The sequence below is a fragment of the Pecten maximus genome, chromosome 15 (genome assembly GCF_902652985.1).
Source record: "Pecten maximus chromosome 15, xPecMax1.1, whole genome shotgun sequence".
In the NCBI taxonomy this organism is placed as follows: Eukaryota; Metazoa; Mollusca; class Bivalvia; order Pectinida; family Pectinidae; genus Pecten; species Pecten maximus.
Genome location: NC_047029.1, coordinates 7470961 through 7498302, shown reverse-complemented (window position 1 = coordinate 7498302; position 27342 = coordinate 7470961). Strand labels below are relative to the sequence as shown.

Sequence of the window (27342 nt, the reverse complement as noted above, 5' to 3'; positions counted from 1 at the left end):
ACTCCTTACCTGCAATAGGATTACCGAGCTTTATACATTTTCGTTTTTCAAGAACACTTCATTCGTAAATACATATTTACATTTGTTGCAGATCGTTCAAGAAGCGCTTGACAAAGCAAGGGCCGGACGAACCTGCCTCGTCATTGCTCATCGGCTGTCAACTATACAACATTCGGACCGCATCGCCATTCTTCATAAGGGTGAAGTTGTAGAACTTGGTAGTCATTCTGAATTATTCGCCCAGAAAGGAATATATTACAAACTTAGCCAGCATAACAACAAAAAGGCCGAATAAGTATCTGACGCTTATCATAAGTATGTGATCAATATTTGGTTTTACTACGGAAACGTGCAATGCTTTTGAACCTTAATGTCCCGTTGGCACTAGGAAGTCTTTCGAATGGGACGCATCTTTCTTGTAGCGGTTGCTGTTTATCGTACATAAAATAATCCTTGTCCAGAAAAGATCTGAATTATAAATTTAACACCAGTTTTGGCTTTGAAAAAGCCTTATAGTTTCCGACACCGTCCTCATGTGTGATATCGTCGTGGGACTAAACAATATACAGACACTAGCATGTATTTTAGTTTATATCTAGATTGGGTCCATTGGTTATATTTCGATCTTCCAGCCGTCAGAAGTGTGATTATATTTGAAAGAATGTTCAAAGATCTGCGTCTTTTATCATTTATGAACTATTTAAAAGTAGATTACCTCTTCCAGTTTTCGAGCTGATAAAAAGAATAAAGAACGCAATATAGCCACATTGAGTCATTCAAGCATTCGGTTGAAGCATATTCAGTGATGGAAGCCCTATCGGCCTCATTTTATTTATTTAGTTATTGTTTTGTGTTAAATGATTGTTTTACAGATTTACTACCATCTGGTGACATTTCAGTGTGCTTAAATCAACACTTGCGTCGTATTAAAAACCCTTGTTTATCATCGAATGTATAATCTTCAAGGATAATGGTACATACAAGTTCTTGAAAATATCATTCGCATTTCTCTAGCTTTATTGATCATTGCTTTGCGAATACGAGGTGAGAATTCAAATATTCAGAAGCTATTTCAGCGTTTGTCTGATTTTAGCTGATCTCTAAATTGACCACTTCTCGTGTGTTATCAAAGGATTTATCTTCTGGGAACATTCTCAGTTTGTACAGCGGTTCTAAATGTCATCAGTTTATGTTAGGTTTTTAAATGACCACAAGGAGAACTATCTCCCATATTTTACTTTAAAGATAGTGATTTGATGATTTGAAAGACTCTTCTTCATCCAACCGGCCGAAGACTGTATCGGCAATACACGTCCTAGATATGTAATGTAATCTTGCCTAATGTTCTTTGTCTGTGATGTAACTTTTGTATTTGTAATGTTTTGTGCTGTTATAAAGGTGGGCATTGCTTAGTAATTTTGACGATTCGGAACTTATTTTATAATTTTATATGTTTAAAGAATACCATTTATATGCAGTATATTGAGTTGCAAGACATACATCTATACGGGATATTTGTATTGAAAGTCACATTGATTTAGGATGACATCTAAACAGGATTCATAAGCGACGAGTGCGAGATTGCATACAAAACAAAAAAGGAGAGGTTGCCAATGAGTATGGAACATTGTCAAACTTAAAACCTACCTGTGAGTAACAGTTGAGATAAGAAAATGCACAAAATTTACTCAGGGATCTAATCTCCAAGAGGTTCATCAGATGAATTATCAGACGCATAAGGGGTTAAACCGTAAAAACCTGGGTTTATTTTATTTTACGTCCTATTAACAGCCATTTAAGGACGTCCCTAGTTTTGGAGGTGGAGGAAAGCCGGAGAAAAACCACCGGCCTACGGTCAGTATCTGGCAACTGCCACAAGATGATTTCTAACTCGTGACCCAAGGGTTTTAGGCTAGTGATAAATTGTCAGGACACCTTAACCACATATGTGGAAAGATGTTTAAACTTAACAATAAACAGTTAATGGAAACTAATTGTGAGGTTTCATAAAAGTCTTTTTTCAAGCAAAGGATGGGGAAACCGGTATAAATCATCTATCTAGTTATCAAGTCGCATTTTGTCCAAATAACATTCAAGTGAAGGAAGTCTGAGAGAAGGGTGACCTATCCCGTCCATTATTGGTTGTGAACCGATGAATCTCTTACCTTTGAACAACTCTGAAATTTAGGATGTATGTAGGGCGATCCTTTGAGAACAGTGTCCTAGGCTCGGTTATAACCGGAACAAAGACGTTACGCACCATTAATAAATCAATCAACCCCAGATAACAAGGCTCATAAAGGGGACCTAGTGCATTAACCTCCAAATAAAATGTGTGTTAGTTCTCACAGAATCAGACAAGACATCCAGAAAAAGTTGTGGAACAGACAAATGGGGAACGGGTTTTATATGAACTTGATAAATTATTTTATTTTCATACCAAATGTACAATGTTTATGCATTATTTATACATGTATGCATTCCAATCAGGATCAGACAATAAAAAAATAGTTATTAAATCTCGATTCTCTTATTTTTGCAATAATGGAATTGTCGTTCAAAAGTTTGAGCAGAGCGAATTAATTCTTGTTAATTGTTTACTCGCATCCATTCACACTATTTATAATTTGTCTTTATATATTTCCATTAATTATTTGCCCACATTCCTTCACATTATTGATCATGTAAATATCTGTACTACATCCCAACACATTGTCCAAAATACATTTATGTGCATTCACTGATAAAAAGTCTTTATTGACAAAGCCCTGTTTCCTGTACAATTATGAACATTATTTTGATACCTTATTGACATGACGCGTACTCATCATTTTCCCAACTCCTGCTTTCAACATCTCAGTTTAACACGCGTTAGTGTTGAAATAACCCCCAGCATTCTCTATCAAAGGAAAAGTAAATCTCGTTCAAACACAACAATCAATATGTATCCTATCTAAAACACAAACATATATTTCCTTTTACACCAGGACAATCAATGCAGACAGCGATACTCTATATTGTCCGGCTATAACGACTAAATGCGGTTTCTATAAATATATTTGTAATAGCAGGGTGTAAGTTCTGTGCAAATATTTGATCGCTTTCCTCTGTGATTGATGTATATAAAAACTTCGCTGGCTTAGACACATCCACAAAGCTGGATTATTATAACAAGATGTAGCTAAAAGCCGAAACAAATCCTTCACTGACAACAACCGCCATTAATTAACACTCGAGTTACTCTGGCGTATAATATTAATTAAAAGTAAGAATACTTGATATTTAATTAATAGCCCTGCGGACTACTCAGACTCTGTATTGGTATGTCTCTTAACTCTTATAGACAGTAATGATTACTATCAAACAGATCTCTAAAACCACGATAGATAAAGGATTCATATTTTTTTTCAGGCAAAGTATATTCTGAAATTCAGTTACATCCTAGTATGCATACACGATTTCTCATGATTATTAAAGATTGCTTATTGAAATTGTTGGAATGAAAAATATCACAGAATTCCAGTATTTCATTGAAAAAACGCGTAGCTTTACATAGGATATCACATAAAAGCTAGAATATAGCCTATTTTCAATAAGGTCCTCAAGTAAAGCATTGATAGGCCGTCCACTAACTGATATCGCCAAGAACTACATATTGAAGATGGGTATGTATCAAAGATAAACAGCACAAATACAAATATGACATGTGTAAATATAACGATAACATGCTCTAGAATGGTGAGATCCGATGTTTCCCGAAGTGGGAAACATTGTACGTTATGTCAATGGGTTGCTAAATGCAATTTTATTAATTTAATTGTTCATAAAATTAAACATAGCACAAAATCCGATGTAAGTCACCGACAACACTTTAACAGACCAGATTGTAAGTTAAAATTTACACACGTAATTTCAATCTGTGACCTCTCCCAACACCGTTTCTGCCATTTTTTTTGCTGCTGTTAACTTCAGATAGAACATACTTTAACTAGAAAACGAAGTGATAAGGTTTACTAACCCAACTTAATACATATGTGCAATGACTCATTTTGTTTTGTTGCACCATAACCGGAAATGACGTTTGAAAATCCCCTGTCATTCTGGACGAGACCACCAGAGGAATCTGTACGAGGTATTTAAATTTATGAACAACATGTTATTATGATTTATTTGCATAGTTATAAAGTAACTAATCTGAATGAAGCAAAGTAGTGATACTAGTGTTTGATTAGAATCACGGTCTGAATCAAATGTATATACACATGTATATATATTTCGATATAGGGTCAGCTTTGACTGCATTGAAGAATACACGAATTGAATTTCATACTTATGTTATATATCATATCCATTTAATCTTTAAACGTTTGCAAATATATATATCTATATACAAAAAGGAATCTACTATACAGGGTTTCGTTACCCAGCGATAGATAGACTGGAATTTCAAGAAAGTTCCAGATTGCCACTTTTACTTTCGTTTTCTGTTTCGTGGAATCAACTACCACAACCTATTTAATCAAACACACACATACACACACTGCACCTTCAGATATACATAATGCACATATAATAAACTTCCTTCAAATAAGAAAATGTTACAAGGGAATCTTAATGTTTTCATATAAAATGTAGTATTGTTAAGGTTTTGGATCGCACAACTCACGAGAACATCATGTAAACACAAAAAATACAGTAAAAAGCCTACCACTGTTCGATAAAGTTTATTTATTTATTTAGTTTGTTACAATCAGATCTAAGTTACGAATCAGAAATCTAGACTGGACAGTGCATTTAAGCAAGTTGCTGATACCATATATGTATTAAGCTTTGTTTGTAAAACAGCAGCACTTCACATGAGCATGTATCGTGCAAAACGATAAAAATACGGTTGAGACAAAACAAAATATTCTGTTTTGATGTATAAAAGGAGTGTGATGGCAAGTGTCACTTTGTAAACATGAAACACACCTACAGATTGTTTATTTTAGTTTTACTAACTTTCAGTTTTTGTTAAAAGAATGCTAATATTCTGTGTGGCAATTCTTTATACAGTACTTAAAATCACGTATAAATGTGCTCACACAATAGAAAACTAAATAGATGGCCCTCTCTTAATTTTCCTAAGCCACATCACTTACAAGAACATGATATCAATTAGTCGTTTAAGTGATTTCGCTTGAACAACTTTCACACATTTGACATTTTAAAGTGATTTCACTCGACTCAGTAATATCACTTCATCAATGAATAATGTTTGAATATGTGATATCACTTAATTAAGAAGTCATATCATCTAGATCGCAATAAATTCTGAACGGCCAAACACACAGCAGAACACCACTCTCAGTTACATTATACTGACAAATAGTCGTCGCACTGCCAAAATGTACACGTTCGGTATGTTTCGGTCAGGGGACAGAACCAAAACAGACTTTTCCTAACAGGAACTCAGATGCTCAGCTTAAGATAAAAAGTGAGGTAGTGCCAAGGAAGACATTATGGAGATGAGATTTGTTTAGCAAACAGAAAAGATAAGATCCTAAATTTTTGTCGCAATATACGAATTATTCAATTGGGCCAGACGATACAATACATACGCTCTATCTGCTGGGGGAGATGAGAAAGGCATAGACCTGACTGATAATAATCAACTGCATTCTTTCCCATAATCAACCTTCTCGTGTTTGATATAGGTTCTGGAATTTCAAATTTGTCATACATACCAAGATCAAATCATAGCGTGTTTACAACATCCCGATTTCTGAAAATTAGTTACCATTTTAAGTCCGCTTATGATGCGACTGTTCTTAAGAGGAATATGAATATGAAACAGTGTTCAATAACCTCCTTTCTTCATTTTAGGTCTCGATTTTCATCAGAATTTGTATAGAAATAATAAATAAAGTATATATCTTATGAAACAAGACTTTAACTAACTATTGCTAATATTTTGGCCTCTCCTTAGCAACAAGATAGACGTAAGATATACCCTCTAGAATGAGTAGGTAGCATTGTAAATGATGCCTTAGCAGCAACATATAGATGTTTACTAGACATGTAGATGTTTACTAGACATGTATATGTTTACTAGACATATAGATGTTAACTAGACATGTAGATGTTTACTAGACATGTAGATGTTTACTAGACATGTAGATGTTTACTAGACATATAGATGTTTACTAGACATATAGATGTTTACTAGACATGTAGATGTTCTCTAGACATGTAGATGTTCACTAGACATATAGATGTTTACTAGACATATAGATGTTTACTAGACATATAGATGTTTACTAGACATGTAGATGTTTACTAGACATATAGATGTTTACTAGACATGTAGATGTTTACTAGACATGTAGATGTTTACTAGACATATAGATGTTCATTAGACATGTAGATGTTCACTTGACATGTAGATGTTCTCTAGACATGTAGATGTTCATTAGACATGTAGATGTTCACTAGACATGTAGATGTTTACTAGACATGTAGATGTTCTCTAGACATGTAGATGTTTACTAGACATGTAGATGATCACTAGACATGTAGATGTTCACTAGACATGTAGATGTTAACTAGACATGTAGATGTTCACTAGACATATAAATGTTCACTAGACATATAGATGTTAACTAGACATATAGATGTTTACTAGACATATAGATATTTACTAGACATGTAGATGTTCACTAGACATATAGATGTTTACTAGACATGTAGATGTTCATTAGATATGTAGATGTTCACTAGACATGAGATGTTTACTAGACATGTAGATGTTCATTAGACATGTAGATGTTCATTAGACATGTAGATGTTCACTAGACATATAGATGTTTACTAGACATGTAAATGTTCACTAGACATGTAGATGTTCACTAGACATGTAGATGTTCACTACACATATAGATGTTCACTAGACATATAGATGTTTACTAGACATGTAGATGTTTACTAGACATGTAGATGTTTACTAGACATGTATATGTTTACTAGACATGTAGATGTTCACTAAACATATAGATTTTCACTACACATATATATGTTCGCTAGACATGTAGATGTTTACTAGACATGTAGATGTTCACTAGACATATAGATGTTTACTAGACATATAGATGTTCACTAGACATGTAGATGTTCACTAGACATGTAGATGTTCACTAGACATATAATGTTCACTAGACATGTAGATGATCACTAGACATGTAGATGTTCACTAGACATGTAGATGATCACTAGACATATAGATGTTCACTAGACATGTAGATGATCACTAGACATGTAGATGTTCACTAGACATGTAGATGTTCACTAGACATGTAGATGTTTACTAGACATATAGATGTTTACTAGACATGTAGATGTTTACTAGACATGTAGATGTTTACTAGACATGTAGATGTTTACTAGACATATAGATGTTTACTAGACATGTAGATGTTTACTAGACATGTAGATGTTTACTAGACATGTAGATGTTCACTAGACATATAGATGTTCACTAGACATGTAGATGATCACTAGACATGTAGATGTTCACTAGACATATAGATGTTCACTAGACATGTAGATGTTCACTAAACATATAGATTTTCACTACACATATAGATGTTTACTAGACATATAGATGTTAACTAGACATGTAGATGTTCACTAGACATGAAGATGTTCACTAGACATGTAGATGTTCACTAGACATGTAGATGTTCACTAGACATGTAGATGTTTACTAGACAGATGTTCACTAGACATGTAGATGTTCACTAGACATGTAGATGTTCATTAGACATATAGATGTTCATTAGACATGTAGATGTTCACTAGACATATAGATGTTCACTAGACATGAATATGTTTACTAGACATATAGATGTTCACTTGACATGAATATGTTTACTAGACATATAGATGTTCACTTGACATGTAGATGTTCACTGTACATGTAGATGTTCACTAGACATGAGATGTTTACTAGACATATAGATGTTCACTTGACATGTAGATGTTCACTGTACATGTAGATGTTCACTAGACATGAGATGTTTACTAGACATATAGATGTTCACTAGACATGTAGATGTTCACTAGACATGTAGATGTTCACTAGACATGTAGATGTTCACTAGACATGAGATGTTCACTAGACATGTAGATGTTCACTAGACATATAGATGTTTACTAGACATGTAGATGTTCACTAGACATGTAGATGTTCACTAGACATGTAGATGTTTACTAGACATGTAGATGTTCACTAGACATATAGATGTTCACTAGACATGTAGATGTTTACTAGACATGTAGATGTTCACTAGACATGTAGATGTTCACTAGACATGTAGATGATCACTAGACATATAGATGTTCACTAGACATGTAGATGTTCACTAGACATGTAGATGTTCACTAAACATATAGATTTTCACTACACATATAGATGTTCGCTAGACATGTAGATGTTTACTAGACATGTAGATGTTCACTAGACATGTAGATGTTTACTAGACATGTAGATGTTCACTAGACAGATGTTCTTTAGACATGTAGATGTTCACTAGACATGTAGATGTTTACTAGACATGTAGATGTTCATTAGACATGTAGATGTTCACTAGACATGTAGATGTTCACTAGACAGATGTTCTTTAGACATGTAGATGTTCACTAGACATATAGATGTTTACTAGACAGATGTTCTTTAGACATATAGATGTTCACTAGACATGTAGATGTTCACTAGACATGTAGATGTTCACTAGACATGTAGATGTTCACTAGACATGTAGATGTTCACTAGACATGTAGATGTTCACTAGACATGTAGATGTTCATTAGACAGATGTTCTTTAGACATGTAGATGTTCTCTAGACATATAGATGTTCACTAGACATGTAGATGTTCACTAGACATGTATATGTTCACTAGACAGATGTTCTTTAGACATGTAGATGTTCACTAGACATGTAGATGTTCACTAGACATGTAGATGTTCACTAGACATATAGATGTTCACTAGACATATAGATGTTAACTAGACATGTAGATGTTCTCTAGACATGTAGATGTTCACTAGACATGTAGATGTTCACTAGACATGTAGATGTTCTCTAGACATGTAGATGTTCACTAGATATATAGATGTTCACTAGACATATAGATGTTCACTAGACATGTAGATGTTCACTAGACATGTAGATGTTCATTAGACAGATGTTCTCTAGACATGTAGATGTTCACTAGACATGTAGATGTTCTCTAGACATATAGATGTTCACTAGACATGTAGATGTTCACTAGACATATAGATGTTCACTAGACATGTAGATGTTCTCTAGACATATAGATGTTCATTAGACATGTAGATGTTCTCTAGACATATAGATGTTCACTAGACATGTAGATGTTCACTAGACATGTAGATGTTCATTAGACAGATGTTCTCTAGACATGTAGATGTTCACTAGACATGTAGATGTTCTCTAGACATATAGATGTTTACTAGACATATAGATGTTTACTAGACATATAGATGTTTACTGTACATGTAGATGTTCATTAGACATATAGATGTTCACTAGACATGTAGATGTTCACTAGACAGATGTTCTTTAGACATGTAGATGTTCTCTAGACATATAGATGTTCACTTGACATGTCGAATACAGACTGGATTCGACACGTAATATACTGATATGATAACAAACGAATAACTGTTTGTTACGTTAAACTAAAGTGGTAAAGATGATTAAGATGTACGTTCTTTTAAGTCTTTTTAGAATTGATTTTAATTTTTTTTTTCACGATATCAAATATACTTAAACAAAAGAAGATTTTTTATGATTAACATATAAGTATGTACCATATAAGTTATCTAACAGTGTCTTCAGTAATACCAATTATATTTCATGAGTGTAACGAATATTTTGATATTGTTTACGAGTGCGTTCACTAGTGAAAAATATTTTCCACTAGTGATGAATATCACTTTTCTAAAATGAATAATTTTCCATATTTCACTGGTAGAAATGTAATTATATATTATTTTATTATCAAAATGTTGCATACACTAAATCAAGGAATATATTTCATGACCACCGAATAAATTCAATCGTATTGAATAACTTCCGTTTGAGTTGCAAATAAGAAATATTCTGTAAAAATTATGTATTCCAGAATGCAAAAGGTCAAATGCATGAATCGAAAAACTGACTTGTGGTCTTGAGGAAGACCTTCAGAGATTTGCTCTGAAGGTTATTAAAAAGGACAAGTGACAAAATTCGAAAATGTCTATTCTGAATCAGGAATGCATCAGAACGTGTTGCTAAGATGTTGGTATGATACTGCGGGACGCCACACGACAAAGTACTGGTGTCGATCAGGTTAGATAACTTGGCATCTACCTGTTTTTGTGGAAGTAAGTATAGAAACAATATGTATAATTATCGATTAGATTATAATAAATCTATTATCATGATAATATTTGCACCGAGTCTATTTTAATGATAAGATTAAATTCCTCGACAAATCAATTTATGTATTTTTATTTAATTTTGTCATATGCAAATGTTCATGATATACACAAGAAAACACTTGGAAGGTATATTATTTATCGTTTAGGTGTACCCTATGTTCATTCCGATGACGTAATGGAGGATCAGCAGGGAAACGTAAGGATGATCGATGCTCCTGCAGAAGAATTGGGCGAAGAAACAGGTAATCATACGTCAACTTCTTGTCAATTTCAGATCTGATATCAGTTTCCTGTCTAATGTCGGTTCACATTTTATATATGTTTCACATCTAAGGTCAGTTCACATGTGATATTAGTTCGCATCTGATATCAGTTTCCAATCTTATATCAGTCTGATTCACATATGGATGTCAATTTCACATTTCATGTCAGTTTCATTTCTCATGTCAGTTTCCCATCTCATGCCAAATTCACATCTGCTATCAATTTCTCATCTAATATCAGTTCACATCTGATATCAGTTTCACATATAATGTAAATTTCACTTTTCATGTCAGTTTCACATCTAATGTCAATTTCTTATCTCTTGTCAGGTTCACATCTAGGGTCAGTTTCATATCCTAGGTCAATTTCACATTTCATGTCAGTTTCACATGTGATTTCAGTTTCAGATCTGATGTCATTTCACATGTGATATCAGTTTCACATATAATGTCAATTTCACATTTATTGTCAGTTTTACATGTGAAATCAGTTTCACATTTGATATCAGTTCACATGTGATATCTGTACATGTGATATCAGTTTCACATGTGGTATCAGTTCACATGTGATATCAGTTCACATGTGATATCAGTTTCACATGTGATATCAGTTTCACATCTACTTTCAGTTCACAACTGATATTAGTTTCACATATATTGTAAATTTCACATTTCATGTCAACTTCTATTCTCATTTCAAAGTAACATTTTAAGTCAATTTCACATCTCATGTCAGTTTCACATGTGATATCAGTTTCACATCTAATTTCAGTTCACAACTGATATTAGTTTCACATATAATGTAAATTTCACATTTCATGTTAATTTCTACTCTCATTTCAAAGTAACATTTTAAGTCAATTTCACATCTCATGTCCGTTTTACATGTGATCAGTTTTACATCTGATGTCAATTTCACATTTCATATCAGTTTCACATCAACACACTTCCAAGAAATTGCAAATTAAAAGTTTCGTATGCGCTTATTGTAAGTAAACAATAGTTGCATGGTTTTGCAAAGGGCAAGGTATATTGGATGATTGACAAGGAAATTAATGAGTCATTTAATAAATTACATTGCAAAGTAATGTGTAATGATTATGCTATATGTAAGTGTATTGTATAATTAAATCTATTTCCTTACCATGTAATTAAACCAATGCCTGCAGACTTCAAACAAATATAAAGGACCATAAAATCTAGGACAAGTTCATGTCAGGGTCAAGATCACAGTTACTGTTTTTAGAATGTCCTGGTCAGCTGTTTAATTCCTTGATGAATTTAGACCAAATTTCACACAATTACAATGGACAATTATATCGTGGACTACGTCGACGTTCAGGGTTGTTTGGCCAAGGTGAAGTTCACCGTTACTTCTTTTAGAAAATTCTTGCCAACGCTCCCGTGGTTTCATTTATTTTTTGATCAACTTTTACAATAGAACAAAATACCATAATATCTCGATAAGGTTCGAGTTTAGTTGTTGGGTCACAGTTACCATTACTATTGTTTATTTTGGTTTATATCATTATCAGCACGCTAGTATTTTTTTTCCTTGAGATTTTGACCAACCTTTACAAAAGACCATAACATATCGGACAAGTTTGAGTGGAAGGGTTGTTGTGTTCAGGACACAAATGCTTTCTTTTTGGTTGATTTTTGTATTATTTCATTAAAATCAGTTATAATTTTATTGTGTACTTTCCCGATTCTCAAAATTAACACCAAATGACTATATCATTATAAATGATGACAGTATAATTGCCATCAGAATTCGGTAGGGGTCATGTATTGTTTAAGCAATACTCTGTATGTTTGTTGAAAAAATGACCTCTTTAGCCACTTTGTGTTCTGGGTAGTTTAAGAATGGTGTCCACGATTGATTTGGCCACTGACTTGGCCTGAATAGTGCAATCACAAGGTAAAGTAACCCCCAGTTTAATCTGAATGTTAACTCAAATAGAAACAAGTTATATAAACGTTGGTTTGTGTTAGAGGGTCTTCCTCATAAGGGCGAACGCTCACCCTAAGGCAAAATTAAGGAACAAGGGAGACATTAGGGAGAAAATAGTTTAGCAATAAGAGAATACAATGTAAAGAGTTCTTACAAATCATGCAATGCGGGCAGTGGATGTAATGGACGTGTAGCAGACGACGACAGACCAACCACAATAGCAACAAGTCATCCTGATACTTAGGGTCAAAATAAATTTATCCGTCAATTATAGCAATATGTTTATGTGATTTTGGTTACCATCCTCTATAGGATTTATGAAATCACGCCAGAGAATTCTTTGTCTTTTGCAGGATCCGCAGGAGCTGAGGGCGTCGTAATGATAGGGAAATACAACTACTTAACCATCAATCAAGTTGGTCCCTCGTCGGAATCAGGTATGGATATTTCTAATAATATTCTTATTTCATACGAACTCTATTAACCAATCATAAACTATTAAGACTATCATGTGATTTAACTTACCGTTCATGTTGCAAAACTTTCTTTCTTGACTTCAGGTTTATTCCGGATACCTCGCCTCTAAACAATCAACTATATTGATACAGAATGATGTATCAACATATAAAATGGCTACTGAATCGAAAAGTTGTTTGCTGATATAGTGTCTTGTCTTTTTGCAAAGTTGCAAGCTGCCTTGTTCCTTGTAATTCCTGCCTGCATTTTTGTTCTTTCACACGAAAAATATTTTACCATCACTGGTATTGTTACACTTAAATTGCAGCCGCTCCCAATTGGCTTATTTTTCTTTGTCAATAAAATTTCTGATATCTTGAAGGTTGGGTCGTCCAGTTGTTGACACTTTCATGAAGTCTACGTTATTCCCTTCACTTGACCCTTGACCGATTACAGTTAGTGATATCTATCTATTAATAGCACGTTTTCATACAGCAACCAATGGTAGTTTAGGATCCTTAGCGTCTGCTTCATTCGATTGCCATATAACACGTATGACCTAGTAATGGTATTTGAGAGGAGATAGTTCGGAGAGCTTTGGTTTGGTTTTTATTTTGTTAAAAGTCCTATTAACAGCCAGGGTCATTTAAGGACATTTAAGGCCAGGTTTTCGAGGTGGTTGGAGGGAAACCGGAGTACTAGGAGAAACAAAAACTCGGACTACGTTCAGTATAAGGCAACTGCCCCGAGTGGGTTTCGAACTCGCGACCAGAGGTGGATGGCTAGTGATATCACGGGAGCAGTTTCCACGTCTAACATATACCAATTAGAATGCTAGTAGCATTTGTACATTTGATAGTCCTTTGTAAATGAATATTTTCCTCGTGTGCACACGCCTATTGTACTTGAATAACATTATTATATTGATTTGTACCAATACTTACGTTATGTATGTGTATATTCGACAGGTCATCCACACGAAGAAGAATGCTTAGGAATACTCAAAGACATACTGGTATCACATGGAGAGAGTCGTGAAACCCCCAGAAAACTTCCGATGAAATTACAAAGTTTAGAGACATGTTTCAAACAACGCAAAGGGATGCCTTTTAAAGAAGTAATGGGTATTTCTATGCTTGATTTTTTAAGGCGAACAAACTCGTCATTACGTTTAACAAATAAAAACAATCAGTGGTTTGTAGATCTTGAATATGAAAAACAGGGAATTGCAGATGTAAAGTTAAAGGGTAAGATTCCAAAAACAGGATCAAATGAACCACTTCAAGATAAAAAGACCTCTCCTCAATATGAGGGAACGATACCAAAATGCAGAACTTTCCGTTCCCAAAAAAGTTCTTCTGAAAGGCCGAGGCGTGAAATTAAAGATCACCCGTTTGAGCCGAATAAATGTTCAGCATTTGATGACTTTCTAGCCAATGTTAGTAATTTTCTGGAAAGCGAAAGTGAATATGTCCTGATGATTCCAAAATTATACCAAACAAAACACGAAAACGCTCTAGCAAACATACCTTGGATCTGTGTGTTTGACTTCGACCCTGAAAGTCATTCAAATGGTTTGTTTGATAGAGTGGAAGACACATTTAGAAAACATCGAAATTTGATGACTTGTACATGGAGAGATCAACCGAACATTACATCATGCGGAACTGAGTGGTGTTTTGTTCTAGGCTCAACACACGATCCAGAGAGTAAAACACCGCATCAGCAATGCAAAAAATGGTATCTTAAGGTTCAAGATCAATTAACAGGGCATATCAAAAGTCTGGCGGAGCATTTGGATACGGTCTTACCATTAACCGTTGTTTTATTTTGGCCAGAAGATAAAGTTACTGGTTTCCAATTCGAGAAGGTCTTGTCAAATATAAATTTCCACATTAGGCCTCTACCAAATGTAGTTATTGTGGGAAGTCCACCAAGTGAACATAGAATTCTTATTGATCAAATCGATCCCGATTATTTTCTTCAAGAAAAATTTGAGCATGTACTTCATGATTTGTCAACAAACATAGGTAGAGTTCAAAGCGGAAAGCAGCTACAATATACACTCCCGACAGATGATGGTACCTTCGTCACCGATATCAGTGAATCTCAGGCAGCCAGTTTCAAAGAGAACTTACATGTTTTGTACTGTGACAGCCCTTACAGAACGGACTGGGTTGATCTAAATAAACCAGAAGAAGAGGAACGGCTGTTCTTTAAGGGTGGGACTTTAAGCTGGCAGGCTTACTATGACTATGGTCCTGATCATTTCTACGAAGCAAGGGACCTACTCGTTGACATTCTCAGCACAATAAAGAGAGATTTCCTAGAAAAAATTCAGTCTGGTACAATCAAGTTGTATCATGCGCCGGGGGCCGGAGGAACCACACTTGGACAAAACATCCTTTGGGATTTACATAAATGCACGCCATGCATGCAAATAAGATCCGATACATCTTCATCTATTCAGGACATAGCTGATAACATTGCAACGCTTTACAGGACAACGAATCTTCCTGTTGTTGTGATGCTGGATGGACCCGATGAAAAAGTCTTCGATCAGCTTCGATGGCATTTGAAGACCATCGTCGTAGTCTTTCTACTCCTCAAAAGAGTAATTGATCATATGGACGAAAGTCATTTTCATTCCAATCAGTTTTTGCTGCATGGCACGTTGTCTCCGAAGGAAGCCAAACGCATTTGTCCTAAATTCCGTCGATTTTGTGATAGCAACGCAAAGAGAGATCAAATTCAACACCTATTAGATGAGGTTATAGAAGGAAAAAAACACCACCTGATAGAGTTTGGACTGGTGACATATCTGGAAGAATATACCGGAGTTGCTGCTTATGTAGCAGAATATCTTCGCTTGAATAAAAAAAGCAAGCGCCTCGAAAATTTCCAAAAAGTCCTAGGATATCTTGCGCTAGTGCAAGTTTTTGGTCAGGTAGCAATGCCAATTCAGGTATTTTCTAAAATGTTGGGAACTCCACCGGATAAAAAGATAAGTCTTGGACAATTTCCTCAGAGTGTTCAGGAATTTGTTGTTATGGAGGATAAACGGCGACAGAGCATTAGAATTTGTCATTTCCTCATAGCTAAAGAAATACTTGAACAGGTGCTTTCAATGAATCAATCAAGCACTAAAGGTCAAGATTTAAGCGATGTAGCAAAACGGCAGCTTCAGCCTTTTGTGCTACAGTTCATTTTGGATTTGAAATCCAGACAAAATGATATCGGATTGGTATCAAAAGCCGTATTTGAAATAATTTTTCAAACATTCATCCACCGCGATCGCCAAATGATGAACGAATCTGACAATCCTCTCCACAGCCATACCTCTCGTCTGTCACGACTTTTAGAAAGTATACCTTCCGAACAGCCGTTTACGGAACGTCTCGAAGTATTAGAATCAATTGCACACTCCTTTCCAGACAATCCGAGCTTCTGGGCTCATCTTGGAAGAGCATATGCACTTTTTCGACTGCGCGAAGAGGAGAAAATAGAGGAGTTCTTTGAAAAGGCATTCCGTTTATGCCAATGCGATAGCAACCAAGAGTCTCAGTTTACGTCGGCGTCTGTTAGTGAGTACGAAAAGAACGATCACGTTCTCAGCTACATACATCACATGTACGGTATGTTTTATCTGGGGAAAATCAAGATGCGGATACAAAAGTGTAAACCTATACAACACGAAATGCTGTTTCAAGAAGAAATAAGAAAAATGACAGTGGAGGCGGAAACAGGTTGTCGTGCATTTGAAGAGTCCAGTAAACATAGCTTTGCAGGTTATCAGGAATCATTTGGACGCATGGGGGAGATAGATGTTCGGTTGAAAATATGCAGGTTTCTCAAAGGTCACTACATGTTTACTACAATACAACAGCTTCTAGACAAATCCCAGAATGAATTGATCTATTCATTTGTCAAGGAAAGTTTACCCAAGATACAACAACTGTTCGTACAGTGTCACAATGTTGTTGATTCCGACAGTGTCGATGCCCAATTTTACGCACAAGTCCAACGATATAACGAGATTTTCAAAGGAATGATGCCTACATCGCACATAGATCACATCAAGGTGCCGGATACAATAGCAACACGACGAGAGGTCGTGGCGGCTGTCAAAATCAAGTACGGAAAGTCTGATCATCTTGGCACTGTTGACGACATAACAGATGAATCTGATGTCAATCGCGTAGTTCTTCTATTGGAAAGGAATTTAGAAGAGGATGGCAGAGGAACAGGTGGTGAAGTTTTATCTGTCGTGAGCTTAGACTTCGACTATCTGGATTGGATTTATGTCATCAGGCATCCGAAACAACGCAAACTCTACCCAGTGGAAAAGGTTCTGAGGCAGGTAAGACAATGGTACAAACTGCTGCATAGTCCATATTCATCTTTCTATCTTTTCATTCTCCTCTGTGTGTACGGAATCAACGAAAATGCAATATCCTACATTGAGGAAGCACTGGCATTGAAAAGTAAGGACTTTCAAAATATAAATACCAAAATCAAGCATTCTAAATCACCCAGGGAATGGCTGGGGGAAAAACAAGGGATCGGGTGTCTGCAACCAGGAAAGAACTTCCGACGAATGGAGGCATTGGACATTATTGATAGTGAAACACCTGTTGAGAACTTACAGCTCTTGAAAGGAACAATAAAAACCCCTAACGTGCTTCGACGGACGGGATACATCCTTCTCGACATAGAGGGGAATACCGATGTACCAGTTATTGTTTTCTTCCATCCGAGCAGAACAGAAGAACAACTGTATGGCTATTGCAATGCAGGGGTTCGTGTTGAATTCGTGCTAGCGTTCACCTTACAAAATGGTTTACAAGCATACAATGTTAGAAAGTTGACAAAAGTAACGTGTTTCAATTGTGATGGGAAGACTGAGATATTCAGCAGGGAAAGGGCTCGAAAATGCAGAAATTGTGGAACTCTCGTTGAAAACCCTACCTCATCCTAATGTGATTTAGATTTGGCTCAACGAAATTAGTTTTCATAAAGCGGAAAGTTGAACAATTTAGCAGATAATGTTTTCATACATGTACATGTTTTTTAACACTCTGACAAATCATGAAGTTCCCTTTTGTGAAGGACAGTTAAGCAGTGTCAAAACAGAGAATTAAGGAAAACATGTTGGTTAAAGGAAGAAAAAAGATTATGCCAATTACTTTTTCACTTCAGAATCATGCAGTGTGGGTAGCCGGTACAAGTCTTTTCCCCTACCCTCAGGACATCTTCTATTGACGACTCTTGTTGTCCAATCTTATATCATATAGTTGTTTGTTTATAAGAATACACATCATAGTGACCGTTCATATACATTTTAGGGCGGATTTTTTAACAAAGCAATATAAAGTAACATAAATTAGTGTAAAGACGATTGCAATACAAAGACAGCAGTGTCCGAAATAAGCATACTGGAAAATATCGACAGGAATACTGAGCATGACGAGCATGACTGATAGATCCAAACCTATACTCTATATCATGAACATATATGATAAATATACCGCTACATTATTTACTCTATATTTAAGTAACTGTTTGAATCGGTTATACCGCTCAAATTCGCTTAGCTGTTTTTTAGTCCGGTGTTAGTCTGAGACCTTACATATCCCTGTTGAACTAAACCACGCTGGAAACGCCGTCAGTTGCCAAGCGACACGAGATTTGGGCGAGTTGTTTCCGAACTCGACGTTATTTGCATGCTATTCTGAAAGAATAGAGACGATGCTAGGTTGATCAATGCGATCATGTATCACATTTAAAAAGATGCGCTTGGAATCAAGGTGGATTTATTATAATATCAAGTATTCGGACCCATTCGAAACCAGATTATCATCAACGATGAAATATTTACTACTTCAAATCCAGTCATCCAGTTATTCTTGCGGTATTAAAAAAAATTAAATTCACCGCAGCCTGTATATTTTATTTCCTCCTGGTTGCATATGGTTCCATTGTCAAGCCCATTTTTACAAGCATTTTTTAGTTCAAAATATCTTTCCAGTTTGAATCGGTATAATAAAACGGTTAAAGTATGGTGTTGAGCAATGCTGGTTTCAATCGACGATGCCTATCCAGACCTGGTCTCCAGAAATCAGTAACTTGCTACCTCCCTCAACCCCATACTTTAACTGTATAATAAGGTAGGATACACACACATATATATTGACGTTATACGGATGAAAATTGACATGTATCAATACAAAGTGTTTTAGTGAGGGAGGGTCATTTACCTAATTCTAACCCCTTTATGTACATTTCTGACGTGCCTGTTGTTTATGTGCTATATATATGTGCACATTTTGAATATCAACCATTCTCCCAGATCGTGCAAATGTACAATTTCACCGTTGCCGCCAGACCTTCCACGTGCAATCTGTTAATGTATACATTGATTTAATGAAATAATCATTTTTGTATCAATCATGGCATAACATTTTTCTTTAATTATATCTGGTAAATGCCACTTAAACAACGAAACCAAATTAACATTCATCTGCATGGCATTATAATGGATGACAAGTAACTATTATCACAGCCTTATTTTTTCGTGTTTGGTTTTGTATATTTAACGCGTTTTTAGTGTTGCTATTTACAAGATGCATATGTATTGAAGTTAAATAGCAAGATTCTCTAGATAGTACATTGAAATACGTCGTATCGTACATTGGTACACAATTATTCATAAATCGTTTATTTAATGATATAAAACTAATGGTTTCCAATAATTGTCTTACATAGTTGTTTTAGATACATATTTGCTACATTTATTTGACAATAATTTAATTTGACATTATCTAAGACCTCTAAGGGTCTTACGATGTAAGTCTTTCACAAAGATGGTCTCAGAAATGTATTGTATATTTGTTTACTATGTATATACTTAATGCTTCAATTGTTGTTAGTCCAATACCTTCAATTTGTATCCTTGTATTTATGACTGAGCACAGGTAAAATATTCTTCATATTTGTTCACTGTTTAAGGCTGCAATTACTAATATCTTGTGGATTTTGTACAATTCCAAATCTGTATTTTTAGAACATTTTACAATTTTATCTATTTACATTTATTCGTAATAATTTGAAATGACTGTTGATTCATTTTGATTCATCATTTTTTATTGTTTCGATCACATGAACATGTGGACATTTTTCTTGAGTTATCTATAATTCGCATTATCCATCCTAAAACTTTATATTTTAAGTGTTGTCTTTATATTTGAATTAAGATTAAATATGGTTGAATGCCGGGTCTAAGTTTCGTGAAATGAAATCAACTGACCCCAGTTTCAGTTCGATACAAAGTCGTACTATGTGCATCAAGAACACCACGTAGGTATCAGTTTTACCGAATTTCATTTTTAGCCCCCAAAACATCTGAAAATGTGCTACACACACCAGGGTAAACTCATATACACATAGACTGTAACAAATATTTCAGTGCCGTCTAAACGGGTCCAGAAATTAATGCTATATCTCATAAAGGTGATATACGCACATATTTCCGGGGTTTATGATATGGTGTGACTAGTTGTTATCCTAACCAATATGATGTGCTAGAGATATCAAGAGATGATCATCTCAATATCAAGGTGCGATGACCCATATCCTTCATAATTTTACCCACGTGTGATAGGAGTATTCGTTCATCATTTTATTGTGTGTAGGATACTCTGGAGGTATGGCAGTGTATGTACATAGTCAAAGTATATCGCTATACACTCGTAAAACCAATTAATATTCCATTGGGTCATCTGCTACACCTCAACATAACACCATGTAATTGTATCATTGGTTTATTTAGTCCTGTCAAGTATTGCATTTTTATTCTCATTACGGACCTTGTACACATTCTATTGAAATGCCGACTAGAGAAGACGAACAAAATGGAAATATTTACAACACGCTGTATTTCGAAAGTTGCTAGCCTTTTCGATGTGCATATGAAAGTATCACACTTTAACAAACGATATATGTTTTGCAGACCTTCTAGTCCGATTAAGGAAACAGATGTGATTAATACCATTAATGTTTCTTTTTTTTATTATTCGAAATTAGCTTACATAAGCAGATTTGCGTAAGTAAATATTGAAGTATACTCATGTTAGATAACAGTATTCCCATGTTTTCAAAACATTTTCGTATGTTCATTAATTATATTTCTATTTATCAACTCATTGTAAATTGTATTGTACTTAATATTATCAAACAGTCTCGCACTTTTTGATGTGCCGTTATCACCTGTAATACTCAATCAATCAATCAATCAATTAATCATTCAATCAATTTGTTTATCTAAGTGTTAATATATCACAATTACATGGTACAAGTATATAGTTACAAAGTATAAAACAAAGTTTAATATCGGGGATCAGTCAACTTAACCATAATAGAATATGCAATATTGATATTTTAAAAAGAACTATTACCATGACTTTTTTAGATGAATAAAACCAGTCACGGACTCAAAAATTTCACTCCAGTCCAGAGAGCAGGCGATTGGGACAGTCCCTACCTACTAAACTCTCTGAAATCGTACTGCCATATACATAATGATTAAATGACTTCTTTTACAATTACTGAATTAAAACATTAAGCCTTTAAAGTAGTATTGGATATAATATATAGACATGCATAATAAAGATATACATATATATATCAGTATGCATGGACATATACAAGTTTCTTGTTATGTATAGTAGTGAAATTAAGTTTGGAAATAAAAAATGATTTACCCCGTTATTATATCTAACAAATTAAGTAAAAAAGTCACAATTTTAAGAAAATGGAATTATATGTGATAATCAGCCAAACATGGCTTACAAGACACTATTTAGAATTATCATTAGTATAGACTGCTACGTCTTCTGTACATGTTATATAAATTATTTGCAAGTGGAATTTGTAATTCCTCGTTAGACATTAAAACTTAAATCTATCGGTGTTATCGAAACTGCTAAAATCATTTCTTATATTATTTGCTACATGCCATTTTATACATTACATTCAATTAAAAGTTATTTCATCCTCTATGCAGTTATTTACATTTGTACATATCTTACAAAGACGATCCTCTAATGGAATCACAGGTTTGGCGTACCTGCCAGTTTCCACTGCTAGAGGTAGAGAGCCACATCTAAAATATAAAAGTACTCTCATTTGCCTAACGAGTCTTACATATGAATCTGGTAATAGCTCCGATTAAATAGTCCTGTAACTTCTCAGTTTGTAATCGTTCATATCATTACTATCATTCCATATAGATTTGTACCAATCATCAGCATCTGAAGTAACCATTTATCTTTCACCTGTCTAATATTGTGTTTAATAGAAAACGTTTAGTTTACAATTTAAATTAAAATTTTGCTGTCGATCAAATTTTTTATTCCAGAATCCCATTTTTATGAGCCTGTTATCATCACAATATTTAATTCTTAAAAATAAACGTATTGTTTCTAAACCGACCTATATATTGCAATATTGACAAGATAATGGTCTTTTGATTGTCAATATTTCAAATTATAACGGCATACTCAATGTATTTTCCATTGTGCAACTCCCAACAAATCAATCAAGTTATCAACAAGAGGTTAATTACCTTGAACCAGAAATTAAAAAAAAAAAAAAAAAAAAATTAATTGTCATGTCTTCATATGTTTTTGAGTCAGCTACGGTGCCTGTTTTTGGGCTGATTGGTGATTTAGGTAATCCCAGATCCTCTTTATTTTTTTTTCAATTGAAGATGCCATATCAACCATTGACACTAAATCCTCAGCCACTTCACCTTGTGCCAAATATTGCAATTGTTTCTTCAATTGAAACATAAAGCATTAGAAGGCTCATCAGAAGTTCATCGTGTATTTCGCTGAGGAGCTCAAATTTCCCTATGCTTCACATTTTTATTGAACGAAATGACGCAAAAACGTAACTTTGTTTTTCAGTATATTGTTTTTGGCTATTATGACATTTTCTAATGTATATATTTAACTCATTTACTAATTTAATGAATTTTTTTAATCAAATAAATTTTCATACAAAAACTGCACATCAATAAGAATTGTACAAATAGTACTTGAAACAAGGGGAGGTTATCCCATCTTTACGCATGACAATTGTATTTCCACACCCACTTAATATAGTTGATTGAAAAATGTGTTGAGCTAACAACTGTAGGTAGGTTCATTGAGTCTGAGTATAGTGAAAATATAAATGTTTAATATAGAACAATGCTTATATTACCGATTTACATGGCCATATATCTAAAAAAATGGAATATGTACAATGAATATGTTGTATGTTTGTATTATGGAAATGATAAAATTTTTGTATTTTTTTTTTTTTTTTTACATTTGTTTTCATACAGGTAACAATTTTATTGAATTGACACTGCGAGAGAGCATGTAGGCATATATTTTACTTCACTTGCTACTTTAAATGCAATATAATTCGAGTATATATTGTCTCATAATTCAAACATTTTTGATGACATCAGAAGGATGTCATTGGTATTTCTATGTGTGTTATATTATTTGTAAATTGATGCGTGACATTGATGTATTTGATTGAAATCAACCGTTAATTGTCTGGAGTATATATAAAAGTCACGATTGACCTATACGTGATACTGTTTATCACATAACTATGTTTGTTTCACAACTGCTAAATTTCGGAACAATTACTCTCGAATATTTATCATTTGCTGTGCCAATCAGACATCCAATATGACTTCATATGGACAATGATGTGACGTCATGAACTGTGATTAAGTCCTTCACATTTTAACTTTAAAACCTGTCAAAATTTCAGATATGTGATGAAAATTATCTGCAATTTGTTGTTATTCTGTGAGATTTTAAATAACCTCCTATCGAAGGTTTAATTTTCACTCACAAAGGCTCGAAAAAAAAAAAAAAAAAAAAACGTTCCATAAAATCTCATGAAATGAAAACTTAATTTAAGATCCTTTATAAAAGGTAATGTGCATGCAACGTTTACACGCTAGAGGTACGTACTATACATATAATACGGTATAAAAGGTATAGTATGGTCATACTAAATACGGATTAGTGTTCCATAAGCCAATATTGACTGGTTGTCAATATAATTTACAAATTGTAACTGTTTTAATCAAATCATTTTATGATGTACATTGTACACGCGATATTTTTTCTTATAAATTCTATGGAGATGACAAGTGATATATATGAATAAAATAAAATTATGAACTTTCTTTTTGTGTTATTGTCAGGAAACTATACTTTAAAAAACAACGTTTGACTTAGCTGTCCTCAGGCCAAACGGGTGTATCGGTCACATGACCTGACTGCTCAGTCGGGCCGGGCAGCCAGCTGATATTCCTCCCACCACCCCGGTTGGTCTCCCGTTTTACAAGACTTCTCTGCCTTCCAATTGGGTGTGATTTCTTTCACCACCTGGGGTATAGCAGATAGAAGGTGGTGGATATACTGAGGTCCCAGCAAAAACTCAATGACATCACGGCAAGAAGTTAATATCTTCTCGTCGCCAATACAACTACGCCACATCAAAATTGTGTTGCATTACAATTTTTTTAAATTTTAACAACTGAAATAGGATGACGAGAGAAAAAATAGTCACCCCCTACCTTGTAGATGTGACAGAGAAATAGCAAACTCTCGGGGTGATTTTCTCGATTGTATATATGATAGCCGCGTAGCAACGTGGTAATTCACTTGCCTTTCATGAATGTGAAAAGGTAGGGGGTCATTTGCCCGACCACGTGATTTTTCTTACCAATCTAAGACCTTATTATTCACAATGTTATGTTGATCGATGGTCATGGAAGGTTCCTGCAAAATTCCATCAAAATTTTCAGACGCTTCTCACAGGTCTATAATGTAAATTTGTTACGGACGGAAGAGGCTTGATGGCGGAACAAACGTCATAAGAATAGGTGACGTCATCGATACAACGACTGTAGCAATATCTTGTCTCTAAATGGAATCGTCATTTGACCAAATATTTCTCATTAAACCTCCCCTACTCTCCTCAATCAATTAAACCCATATATATCACCGATATATTTTTTTATATCAAAGACTTTTGTCATCTTATGTAACTTACCTACCCTATCATATATCATGTACCCCTCCCAGTATTTGTCTACAGCAATGTCAATATTGACAGTCGTACTGGAGTGTCTGGGGGATATTATTGCTATATCAATCATACAGTGGTATATATTACCAGGCATGTGACTAATATCACCTATAAATTTCATGCTTTTATTCTTTCAATTCTATTAAGAGTCGCATTAAACCTTTTTTGAGCAGCTGATCTTTCCTTTATGATTCATTAAATCAACTCATAAAATTAATAAAGTTCTCTTTAAATATACTATCGTTATGTAACATGCACTCAGAGACGAGTGTCAGTATTCTATTGTTAAACACAGGACACGATTGGATGTAGATCATTACACAATGCTGACATCAAGTACAGGTTTTAATGTATAAGATATTAGGGTAAGGGTTATAAAATACCTCGTCATTTCCCAGTAGGAGTAGGGTTTCTTGCTCAATCATTTATATATAACTGCCGTTGCTAAAGTGTTTTAGTTCAATGTTTCTTCTTAGTCATTTCCTATTTGTTTTACCTCCTTGAAGATAATACATGTTCCCATATCAATCAGGGTAGATATACCCCGCTAGACATTAAAATAAGAACTAAAGTTACACATGGCATTATATGAGAGCAAAAATATACCAATTAAGACAAATATTGCGTTTATAAATATTCTCCGCCTTATAAACGAATGTTGACGAGCCATGATATATATTTGGATGACAATGCACACATGGTTAAAATAACAGCATCATAATGCCAAAATATATGTAATACACCGACTCCCTACCTTACCAAAACTAAATACAAACACACCGAAGCATAAAGAATAACTATGCAGTATTAAAAATCATTTGAAAAAATGCTAGGATGTCAAGAAACCAAAGCAAAACGCCAATAGGAAGACGGATTGGTGAATATGAAATAATTTATAAAAACAATAAAGCTTACATAGATAAAAAAAAAACAAAAAAACTAATAGCACAATGGAGCATGGATACTCATATTCGGGCATAATAGTAAAGAAAAATTGTAATACTTATAACGGTCAAGAGTTTGAAAAAGTATTTAAAACCTTTTCTAGAAGGACGCTTTAATAGACATATTTTTTCTGACAGGTTAATGAATATCTGTGGTAATCCATAATTTAAAAGATAATTCAATAACAATAAGAAAAAATGTCCAAATAAGGACATTTTGTTTGTATATGCTACTATGTCCACTTGGAATCTAACACTAAAGTTGACCGATTGGCTTGATTAAATAGTTGACACATGGTGTAAGAAATCTAATTTTCTTTAAGCTAACTATAGACTCACAGAATTATAAGCACAAACGAATGCTCGTACACCGTTAAAATTAAGATTATTTTCACTTAAACAACAACAAACTCTAAACAATTCATCCTTTTAAAAGAAAAACTTATTTGAACACAGATAGACAAAATATGAACTCGAAAATATTGTTAAATATACATATTTTATAATAAATATTTCAGAAGTTAATCGAAACTTTAAAGGCAATAAAGTGGTATGAAACAGACAAACTATGTTAGAGAATAGGACAACGTTGATGGACGATTTCAGGTGCGAGAGGAAGATGTGTATCGATAGTAATATAGAATTGTAAGGAAAGTTTACTGATTGCACTGTATATAATGTAGATGTATAGGAAACAGTTTTATTAAGATTAGTATTTCTGTCTATTTATGAATATTTCCCCACAAGATAACAGTAAAAAACCAACAAAAACAAAAAAACAAAAAAAATCAAAAATAATAATAATAAAAAAACAAAACGAAAAAACAACAACAAAAAAACAATGCAAACAAACTAAATATATACTCATCATTCACTGGACATATATTTTAACAAAACAAAGCGAAAGGACTGTACATCACCAATACCAAGTGATAAAGAGAACTCTCCCAAAAACAACCCACAATACAACAAGAGGTAATAAAAAACAAGAGTGTCATTGTGTTTGACACTTTATGTGGATAAGACGTTTACGAAATACCAGAAATGAGTGTCTAAAGGGAGAGTAATCTTTAATGTCC

General features: G+C 34.2%; 2 protein-coding genes across 2 annotated transcripts in view; both read left to right on the top strand.

Moving 5' to 3' along the window:
* Positions 1-2519, top strand: part of LOC117344034 (ATP-dependent translocase ABCB1-like) — a 33217-nt gene extending 30698 nt beyond the window's left edge. Inside the window, exon 25 of the mRNA XM_033906632.1 lies at positions 92-2519. Coding sequence (XP_033762523.1) covers positions 92-295 — 204 coding nt within the window. The 3' untranslated portion in view covers positions 296-2519. The remainder of the gene's footprint in view (positions 1-91) is intronic.
* A 7659-nt stretch (positions 2520-10178) lies between these two features.
* LOC117344033 (sterile alpha motif domain-containing protein 9-like) lies at positions 10179-24115 on the top strand. Its single transcript, XM_033906631.1, has 4 exons — positions 10179-10427; positions 10631-10726; positions 13055-13138; positions 14126-24115. Exons 2-4 carry the CDS (start codon positions 10660-10662, stop codon positions 18133-18135), a joined length of 4161 nt encoding a protein of 1386 aa, XP_033762522.1. The 5' UTR covers positions 10179-10427; positions 10631-10659; the 3' UTR covers positions 18136-24115.
* The last annotated feature ends 3227 nt before the right edge of the window (positions 24116-27342 follow it).

Coding starts and splice junctions, on each gene's coding strand:
- LOC117344033 (XM_033906631.1), top strand. CDS start 10,660: ATGGAGGATCAGCAGGGAAACGTAAGGATGATCGATGCTCCTGCAGAA. Junction 10,727..13,054: donor AGAATTGGGCGAAGAAACAG/GTAATCATACGT, acceptor TGTCTTTTGCAG/GATCCGCAGGAGCTGAGGGC. Junction 13,139..14,125: donor TGGTCCCTCGTCGGAATCAG/GTATGGATATTT, acceptor TATATTCGACAG/GTCATCCACACGAAGAAGAA.